General features: G+C 32.9%; 1 protein-coding gene across 2 annotated transcripts; it reads right to left on the bottom strand.

Annotated features, from left to right (window-relative positions):
• Nucleotides 1-7862: 7862 nt before the first annotated feature.
• LOC104903141 (ethylene-responsive transcription factor ABI4) lies at nucleotides 7863-10010 on the bottom strand. 2 transcript variants are annotated; one of them, XM_048639649.2, is made up of 2 exons: nucleotides 8895-10010; nucleotides 7863-8756 (listed from the first exon to the last, which is right to left on the bottom strand). In XM_048639649.2, the coding sequence occupies exons 1-2, from the start codon at nucleotides 9592-9594 to the stop codon at nucleotides 8404-8406; spliced, it is 1053 nt and encodes a 350-aa protein (XP_048495606.1). In that variant the 5' UTR covers nucleotides 9595-10010; the 3' UTR covers nucleotides 7863-8403. The 2 variants fall into 2 exon arrangements, with proteins under 2 accessions (XP_048495606.1, XP_057248820.1); XM_057392837.1 differs by having other exon boundaries at nucleotides 7863-10010.
• Between the last annotated feature and the right edge of the window lie 919 nt (nucleotides 10011-10929).

The following is a 10929-nucleotide window of genomic DNA, read 5'->3' as shown; positions in this document are numbered from 1 at the left end:
CTCTCACAATAATACAAACTTTTGATTATTTTTTAATAATACAAATTTTACATCAAAATTCTCCAGTAAGTCAGGTTGACTTGTAACTTATACAACATGTCAAAAAAAATTACAAAATGATTTTTCTTCTTTTACCCTCCTCCCTTAACCCCCTACCCACCTGAACCACCTCAACTTGTTACCTCCTACAACAAGTTCACAACCGGTATTGTCTTATTGGAGGAATTTTGATCAAAAGTTTATATTATTAAAAAATAATTAAAAGTGTATATTATTGCGAGAGAACAGACAAAAGTTTGTATTATTCTTGTTAAAAAATCATTTATTTAATCAATCTGGTGCAACTAAAACATGTAAGTATATAAGTGACACGTTCATCGGTTCATGGCTAGCTGCTAAAGCACTTGTCCCAATCAATCTGGTGGTGCAATTAAAACATGCAAGTGATTTTGTTCATGTATGGGGGATTAGCTGCTAAAGCACTTGTCTCCTATCATGCTTAAAAAGTAATGGTTGTCTTTCTTCTGGATGATCTTGAAAGTGTTTTAGCATATGATAGGAATATTTGGTTTATGCAAAAAGTCTCACTAACTCTGGCAATAATAGCAGTTGAGCTAGCAAAATTCTGCATTTGTGTCGTGTTAATGCTTGTGTCATATAAATGGGATAGAATCTCATGAACACTAATTTGACCTAGTTATTAATAAGACATGTTATATTGTTTTGATTTTAGATTTACTGAGATATTTCAACATTAAACCTCTTTTTCCGTATCTAGTTCGTATTGTATTGTCGTATTTTTTGGCAACTTTAAACCAATTTTGTACATTAAAATCTTGGACTCGTTTGGTATCGTTTTCTGTTTCCAGTTTTAGGTTTTTTAAAACCAAAACACAAATATGGGAACCAGAAACAGAAGTATTGTCGTATTTTCTACGTTTCGTTTTAAATGCAACAAAGTAATATTTTATATTTCACCAAATAGTACTTGGTCTAGTGGTAAGGAGAGCATCCTTATTGGGGGTTCAATCCCCACTAGAAATACTTTGAAAGTAGGGATTCCCCTTACCCTTTTTCCTTACTCTCAAATGTCTGGCCCATTAAGACCCGAGCGGGATCCGGGCCACTTCTTCTTAACCAAAAAAAAAAAAAATTATATCTCACAAATAATACCTCTTTGTTGTATTTAAAACGAAACAGATAAAGTATTAATAATTGGGCTTTACAAATTCTCCAATAATTCCTTCAACTGATAACCCCAAATGATCCTTAGGAACATTGTAACGATACAAGGTAATAGGTATGCAGCTAGTCTAAACTAATCAGATAGGCCGTGCTGCCAAAAGAAAAAAATCAGATGGGCCGCAACTAACTTGTTTGGACTAAGAAAATAACTTACGTGGGTTTCTTTTTTGGCCCAATCCAATCAAAATGGGCCAATTTCACCCCCCAAAACTTGTCCATAATTTCACGCCAGCTAATTTTGATGTATCCCCAAACCCTAGGGAAAATATACTACTAATGTAGTTTTTATTTCAGTTTAGATAGCTACCAGCCTACCAACTTACTACCTCCGTTTTCTAAAGATCTTCCTTGTTACTGTTACTACAGATACCAATGAAAATTAATTTGTGTGGAGTGGATAAAGTAGGAGAGAGAAAGGAATTAAGATAAATAAACAAATAAAAAAAGGTTGTATTATAGATGGGTAGTTTTTGTTTCAGTAAGATCCCCATCGGCATGCTATTTCCTTTTTTTTTGGTAATTTGGTTTTTTTTAGTGGTAATTTTAATAATATTTTGTAAGAATTTAATGGTACTTTTTTAATTTTCTTTTTAATGTTCAAATCAAATCGCAAACTATGTTCACTGGTTAAGAGTAAGAATTGTGTTTTATTAGTGTAATACTAGAAATTTTGTGGTCAGAAAAGTTATAACAACACAAACTAATAGAAGTAGTATTTTGTTCTTGGAGAAATAATAATTGTAGAATAGAAGTTCCACGTTTTTTTTAAAAAAAAAAACAGTAACACATTACGTCTTAAGGCCCATACATATATATATACTTTCTCCATTCTTTTTTTTTTTAATCACAATATTTATTTAAAAGTTTTATATTAATTGCAATGTTTCTTTTTTTGAGTAATATATTCTCTCTATCTCCGTCCTACCACATAAACTCCACTTTTATCTATTTCTATCTCTTTTTACTTCACACGAGATCTCAAAAATATATCGATGAAGTATATTACAATAATTATCAAATGGAGGAAGTACTATATCTTATTTTATTTTGTAATCTAAACACTCATTGTTATGAATTTGTTTGATAAGTTTTTTTTTTGATAATTAATTTGTTTGTTAAATATAATTATAGAGTTAACAGACATTCTTGATAAGTTGGATTATAATTCTAGAATCTAGAACAACTTATACAAATTCTTATTGGAACCAATTTGCCCAAGAAATTTGGGCCAATTTGATAATTTTTTTTTTGATTCAAAAGAAGCCGAGGCCAAAGCAAGAAAACAACAGGAAGAAAACCAAAAACGAAACAACAAAGCTAATAACCACTAAGAAGACCAATATGATCCTTCCTTACTAAGGAGGAACCATGCGAGGCACAACAACACCTCTAAGGTCTTCATTCAAGATACTACTAAGGCCAGCAGGGGCCGACGAAAATAAAATTGAAGGGGGGAGTTGAGAGACTCCATGGTTGGCAAGCCAATCCGCAGCTCGGTTTCCTTCGCGGTAAACATGATGAATACTAACTTCCCAGTCAGGCTTCGCAATGAGTTCAAGGCAGTGATTGATAACATGTGTGTTCTCGCTTCTTCCTCCTTTCCGCTGTAGAATCTGAACACACGCTAGATTATCCATTTGGATCATTAGGCAGTCAATGTTGAGTTGTCTTGCAAGGTCCAGCCCTTTAGCGAGTGCTAGAAACTCGGCTCGAAATGAGTTACACACCCCCAGCTTCATGGCTAGCGCAGAGATTAAAATACCTCGATGATCTCGGATGATTGCACCACCCCCAGCAAGCCCAGGGGACCTTTTGGCTGCCCCATCAGTATTAAGGACATACCAACCTTCGGGAGGATAGTTCCAGGCCACGCCAATTTCTATCTTTCGGATGTCAGGTGACTCGAGTGCAGCTCTTCCCACATTATTCCCCAAACTTCTGTAATAGCCAATTTCTATATTGATGCCAATTTGATAATGATAGAGGTTAATAATAGCGAATCTGTATAATTAATATTGTAAAGAAAATCTTATGTAAACCGATGACAACTTTATCCATTCTAAATATATTTTTTTCGATGATTACCCATTATTATCCATACCATCTATACAGATATATTAAAAGGCGTGCGAAAAAAAGCCTATGTGTCACGTGACACTCTAAGTAGGTGTTTGGTATGAAATTTTTTGATGTAGGAAACGGATTCAAATAAGTGTTTTCATTTCTAATTGTTTGGTATGAGTGTTAAGTAACAAATACCGTTTCAAAGGGGAAACATAACCCCCCCCCCCCCCAATTTGTTACCCTTATCAAACTAATGGAAACAAATCATGTTTCCTTCCTCAATTATAATCCTCTTAATTGTTTCCATTTTACTAGGATACCAAACAACAATTAAAGGTAACGGTTATTATTTTCATTTCCCCTCTTTATCCAAATACTTTCCATTCCATTTACGTTTTCCATACCAAACACCCTCTAAGTGAAAGGTATCGAACACATGATCTTTGAAATGAAAAATAAGAGCTTAACCATCAATACACTATGACTTTGTTGTCTAATGTTTCAAATAAAATATGATAAAGTCTTGTAATAATTATAATCAACTAAAAAAACTTAAAGAAATATGTACATCTCTAACACTCTTACTACATAACTCACAATATAATATTGATGTCATATTCGCTTACCACAATTCCTTTTAAGGTATTGTTTTCAAGCTCAAACCTTTCAATTTTTTTTAATTCTCACGTCGTGACATGAATTTTCAAATTCTTAACGAACAAAAAATATGAAAAAATAGCAAAATAAATTATAAAACTTAAAAATAATAACATATTTGTTTATTATAACTGACCCGAGGCATCACCAGGAAAAAAAAAGAAGCTAGTTATTACTTCAAAAGGTGAAATTGTATGGTAATACAAATTTTTAATTTACAAAGAAAAGAAATGTTTGGGATGGATCGAAGTTCTGTATCTCTAAACATCGATAATTAAATGTCAATTTGTCCTAAGACCAACATTCAATATCCTTACCACCATTTAATAAATTTCATAAATGGGACTGATGGTCTGTTCTCCCCAACTTATTTTCAGTTCAGTTCAGTTTAGTTCAGCTCCATTCTTTTATAACCATTTTGTTAAATATTATTATTATGATGGTAAAATTTATTTTACTAATTACTCTTATTATTATTATTATTATTATTATTATTTATTTATATATCATTACTATTAAGTATTAAGTATTAAGTATTATTATTATTATTATTATTATTGTTGTTGTTGTTGTTGTTGTTTCTATATATTATTTTGTTTATTATAGCTTTACTCATTATTATTACTATTATTATTAGGAGGAACATGGTTTAGGTCAAAGCACAAATAAACCCACGTTTTTAGCCCATAAACCAATCAAATCGCGTCAAGACGGTTTATAATGTAATTTTCGCTGTCTAACCCAATCATCATTTTTATTACTAAATATTATTATATTATTAAATCTAATTATTAAAATAGTAATATTAATTTACTTCTTAGATATCATTGTTATTATATATCATCATACAGTAATAATATATTAATACAAATAATATAAAATTATTATTATTAATTATCATTATTATCATTAATTTTTATTATTATTAATAATAATTTATGATTATTAATATTATTTGTTTATAACTATCATTTTAAAATATCCAAAATACTATTATTCATTATTATTACTTATCATTATAATTATTATTTAATATTTATATTATTATTGTTTAAATATTATTTATATATTTATTACATTCAATTTAATTCAATTCAATTCAATTCAGTTCCAATCAGTTCAGTTCAGCTCAGTTCCAATTAGTTCAGCTGTTTTATGCCTAAGAGAACAAATTTAAAATTTACGAAGAAAACAAATGTTTGGGATGGATCGAAGTTCTGTATCTTTTAACATCGACAATAATATCATGTGTCAATTTGTCCCAAGACCAAAATATATCCAATTCAATATCCTTACCACCATTTAATAAATTTCATAAATGGGACTGAGTAGTGAGTAGCACCCATAATGAAGAAAGAGCAAAATCCACCTTAGGAAACCACAGAAATACTTCTTGTTGCTAGACTAGGACTTGTAGTGTTTGTTCTTGTTTCACACCGATGTAATTTTGATGAACTATCTTGAGCCTATGATCTTATCTATTTTTTACAAACTTTGACCTTTTTTTTTTTTTTTGATAATTTCCTAATTTTGACCTTTAAATTATATTATTGCCAATTTATCCACGAAAGTTCTTTGATTTCACAAGCATATTTCAAGTCATTTGTGCTAATGACTTACTCCATCCATTTCCTAAAGATCTTCCCTCTTTTCGTTTAAGTACATTTTCAAAAGATTTTTCCTCTTTTATTTTATTCCTTATTTGGAATTTTTTTTCCCTTTTTACCCTCTCATGTCCCTATCATATAGTTCACCATTACTTTTTTAAGTCAATTTTACTTCCGTTTTTCTCTCCTACTTTAATATTTTTTTTATTTGTTTATTTATCTTAAGTGAAAGTATTGGGTCAGACCGTCTGACGTACTGTTTATTGTCAGACGGGTTGAGCCCAATACATCTCTCTGCGAGAACGTATTAGGTCACCATAATGTGTCCGTCTTCAGTGCTTACATACAAGCACATCATAACACAAATAGAGTAATCATAAGAACCCAGTAACTACTTCCTCTCCACAGCTGAAAGTCCTGAACTCTAAAGTCTAAAGTATAAGTTTACCTTAACCATTAATGCGCACACTCTAAAGTATATCGTTAACCATAACTTTACCTTAGTATATCGTTATTTCCCCCAAACTCTAAAGTATAAGTTGGTGGTCTAGTTTGTTTCAATAATGCGCAGTGTGCATCTGACTGTAATTGAAAGATTTTTCATGAAATTCTTAATGAAGATAAGACTTGGAAGATTTTCATGAAATTCTTAAGTTCTTTCATAAATCCTATTTTTCATGAAATTCTTAATCTCAGTCTTCATTCTTTATTGATCTAACAAAGAAGAAAGAAATCAGCTAAGAGGAATGAAGAAGAAGGAGAAAGTGAGAGGAAAGCAGAGGTTAGTGTTTTGTTTTTCAGTTGGACTTTGTTTTGTTTCAGTTGGACTTGGTTTTGTTTCAGTTGGACTTTGTTTTCTTTCAATTGGACTTTGTTTTCTTTCAGTTGGACTTTGTTTACTTTCAGTTGAATTTTGTTTTCTTTCAGTTGGACTTTGTTTTGTTTCATTTGGACTTTGTTTTGTTTCATTTGGACTTTGTTTTGTTTCAGTTAGACTTTGTTTCGTAATATGTATACTAACTGAAACAAATAATGGACCAACTGAAACAAAAAATGGACCAACTGAAAGAAATAATGGGCCAACTGAAAGAAATAATAGACAAACTGAAAAAAAATGAAGTCTACCTGAAAAAAATGAAGACTACCTGAAAAAAAATTAAGACTAACTGAAAAAAATTGGAAACACCTGAAAGTTGTCCGACCAAAGATTATGGTCGGACGAGTCCGAAACAATACGTTCTCTAATCTTAATTCCTTTCTCTCTCCTACTTTACCCACCCCACACCCTATACAAATGGATCCTCCTTGATATCTGTAGAAACAGTAACAAGAAAGATTTTTAGGAAACGGAGGGAGTATAATAAGCAAAAACTGTAATCAGAGCTCACACTTAAGAGACGATCACTAAGAACAAATACGGAGACCACCAAAAAACTCTAAGAAAAGTATTTTCTGTTCTTTATTAATTGCAATGTAATTTATATCAAATCCTATAACACACTTTGTTTTAAGGGATAACACATTTTCAACCATTAATAATTTTATTTTAAGTTTAAAAAATATAATACAAAAGTGATATTCGAAAAACATATAGTAAGACAAATCTAATAAAGGATCACATAATAATAATATACACATAGTATTTGTGAGAATAGTAAGCTTTCGTTCTTTTGGACTTGGAGAAACTAAATTGAACTGTGAAAAATTGAACTAACTGAAATGGCGAGAAAGCTAAACATGATATAGTATTTGAATTAAACTGAACTGTGAAAAATATGTCCAAACCAACAGATTCTTCACTGTTCAAAAAGTTAACTAACAAAAGAACAGAAATACTAAAGATTGATACAGTAGTTAACCAAAAAACTATGTAGATTGTACTAAGCAATAAGCATCTGCTAAGCTGAAAATAGCTCATACCCTGGTGTAGCACCCACATTAATTTATGCTTATTTACTCATTTTGAATTCTAGTCATTTTGTTTATCTAGCTCATTTGAAGTCATACCATCATGAACAATCAGCAAGAAAATATCGTTTAGATATGTTATATACTCTGGTACACCCGAATGTATAATAAAAGGCGGTAGCTTTTCATCCATCAAAATAACAAATCATAGATTAGTCATCTACAATACTCAACCACAAGAACAAACAAAAACTACACAAAGGAAAAATAGCAGCAGATCCATACATACAAATAAAATAAATGGAATATAGTGGATTCCCAGTGACAAAATCCAAAAAACTGAAAACATTATTAAATGAAAGAGAAACGATGATTCACCAATTAATAAAATACTATATATTGCATAAAAAAATCTTTATTCAACAAAATCCTGCTTCCCTCTTTCAGACCAACATGATCTCCATCTCAAAACCCTAACCCTAATTCCTTCTTGGTTCATCCAAAAATGAACCAAAAATCTAGAATTAAGAAATAATTAAAAATAAATAATACTCCTAATAGTATAAACAACAAAATTAAGAAAATTACTACTTCATATGAATAATTAAACTATTACTACTATTTAATAGTCTAATTATTAATCCTATACCTTAGGCAAATAATATAAAATAAAACAAATTTAGCTCTTCAAATCTCTTTCCCTTAACATAATTGAAAGAGCAATAAATACTATGAGATAATTTAATTTGCAATTAGATAGTCATTAATTGCAATTCTTAACTAACCTCCTTTGGAAATATAATTCTCATTTAGTCTAACCTTATTGAAGATGGTGCAAATTTGCATGTTGTTTACTTCTTTTGACCATAAAAATACTCCACCAAATTTCCAACGAAAATTAACACCTTAATTAATAATTACCTTATATTTGATGATCATCAGCAAAAAACAAGAATGGATCAGTACCATAATCCCAAAGACTTGTTGTACTATGATGATACTCATCCAATTCACCACTTAACGGCATCGGCCAAGATAACGGTGAACCAGGTAAGTTAATCAAACCCGGATCCGAATGTCCAATCACTTGTGACCCTAATGATAATCCTGAATCAACTGATCCTACTAACGAGCTTATCTCGTCACAAAAACTCTTATGACGATCTTCTTGATGATGATCATAACACGAGACTTGTTGTTGATGTACGAGTTGGTGTTGTTGGTGTTGTTGTTGTTGTTGTTCAGGTACTTGTTCATGAGAGTGCATAGGTTGATCTGGATGTAATACTTGATGATTAACATCATTACTATTAGTATTATTTAACCCAATAGTAGTATTATTATTATTATTATTATTATTACTACTATTGATAATACTATTATTTGGATGCACAAGATGTAAAGATGTCATACTAGATGATGCAGATTGGGCCCACTGAACAGGCCCATGTACGATGTTGGGACAATGATAAGGATATTGCAACACCGACGACGACGAGGAAGTAGACCCAGCTCCACCACCAAATCCACCATAAGGAAACGTCGAAAAGCTAAACCCAAAACCAGAAGTGGGCTTAGGAAGGATGGGCCGAAGAGAATGGGTTGGGCCGGAAGAAGAAGACGACGACCCACGAGATGAAGAAGAAGCGGAAGTAGGCCCATTAGTGGTTGAAGGTGGAGGTGAAGGTTGTAAATTTAATTGAGCTCTTGAACCATATAAAATAATAGCTGCCCGGTCGTAAGCCCGGGCAGCATCTTCAGCTGTAGCAAATGTACCTAGCCATTTACGAGTACGTTTACGAGGTTCTCGAATTTCAGCTACCCATTTACCCCAACTCCGTTGCCGTACACCACGGTAACGGAACTTATTATTGTCGGGCCCACCTTTTCCTCTTCCTCTTTTATTTTGAGTAGTGTTTGTAGTTGTTGTTGTTGTTGTTGTTGTTGTTATATTTGTTGTTGTTGTTGCTGTTGTTGAAGAAGTTGAAATGGAATTGTTACTAGTAGTAGAAGAAGATGAAGATGTGTTGTTACTAGTAGGAGAGTCAATAATATGTTGTTGTTTTTGTTGTTGTTGGTGTTGTTGCTGAAATTTGATCTGATGTTGCTGCATGATAATTATCTTGGAAAACACAAAAAAAAAAAAAAAAGGGAGGAGAGAGAAAAGAGAGGAAAGGTGGAGAGAAGAGAGTTGCCTCGGAGGGTGGTGCTTGAGTAGTCTCTGCAAAAATGTATGATGTGCGTGGTGTGAAGGAGAAGAAGGAGAAATGGAAAGCGTGGAATGGTTGTAAATGGTGGAAATAGGCGGTGAGATGCTTTTTTAAGTATTTATTTAAAATTGTATGTGGTAAGAGATAGTAAGATTGTAAGATTGTATTTATATTAGTGTTGGGTGTCATGTGTTGGAGATAAAGATTACTGCACTGTGAAGGAAAGAAGTGATGAGCAGGACTGAGCTGAAGCTCATCACTCATTGGGCTGAGATGGCTCGTTTTTCTGTGGGAGTTTTTCCAAGTTTATATGGTGAATATTTCTTTCTTGTAAACTTGGATTATTTTGTAGTGTTACTAGTATGGTTTAATTTGTGGCTTAGGGGAGTTATGGGAAAGATCAATTTTTTTTGTTTGTTTGAGTGCATTATTCTCAATTCCCATGGTTTGTGTGTACTTGTTAATGGTTATTTGGATTTGAGGATTGGATGTTAGTTGGGTTGTGTATGTTGAGATAGATACTATGTTGTATGTCCAGATATAGATTGAGTGTTTACTCGAATACGGGTATTTAAAGTAGAGATGGCCAACAGTGCGGGCCAATCCAGCCCATCCAACCCAGCCCACCTCGTGGGCCGTGTGGGCTGGGCTCGCAAAAAGACCGGTCCAGCCCAGCTCGAACCGTGAAATTGGTGGGTGGTCCGTGGGCCAGATTTCTTAAGCCCAGCCCACTAAAGCCCGCTACTAAAACCGCCCAGCCCGGACCACGAAACCGGTCCAGCCCAACCCATGAACCAGACCAGCCCAGTTCAAGTTATTATTGAACCAAATTGTGTATATTTTAATCAAATTGTATATATTTTAATCAAATTGCATATATTATAATTCAATCAAATTTTATAATAATGAAATTATTCATTAATTTTAATAATTGTATATATTTTTATTCATTTTAAAGATTTTATATAACAATAATGAATAATTTCAATGATTAAATAATTTTGAAAAAAAATATCTCATGCCGGCCCGCCAGCCCAGTCTAGCCCACTAGACCCACGAACCGCCAGAACCGCTTCTCGAACCGTGAAAACCGGTAACAGACCGGTGTGGGCCAAGACTTTTCAGCCCGCGGACCAGCCCACCCAACCCATGAATTTCACGGTCCGGTCCTGGGCCATGAAATCTCAGCCCAGCCCGCTACGGCCCACGGTCCGGCCCGCCCAGCCCGCACCAGTGGC

The sequence above is a fragment of the Beta vulgaris genome, chromosome 2 (genome assembly GCF_026745355.1).
Source record: "Beta vulgaris subsp. vulgaris cultivar EL10 chromosome 2, EL10.2, whole genome shotgun sequence".
NCBI lineage: Eukaryota > Viridiplantae > Streptophyta > Magnoliopsida > Caryophyllales > Amaranthaceae > Beta > Beta vulgaris.
The sequence above is the reverse complement of the archived record's forward strand: the minus strand, read 5'-3'. Positions and strand labels throughout refer to the sequence as shown.

Bases quoted from the DNA above. Each gene is read 5' to 3' on its own strand.
- LOC104903141 (XM_057392837.1), bottom strand. From the start codon at position 9,594: ATGCAGCAACATCAGATCAAATTTCAGCAACAACACCAACAACAACAA.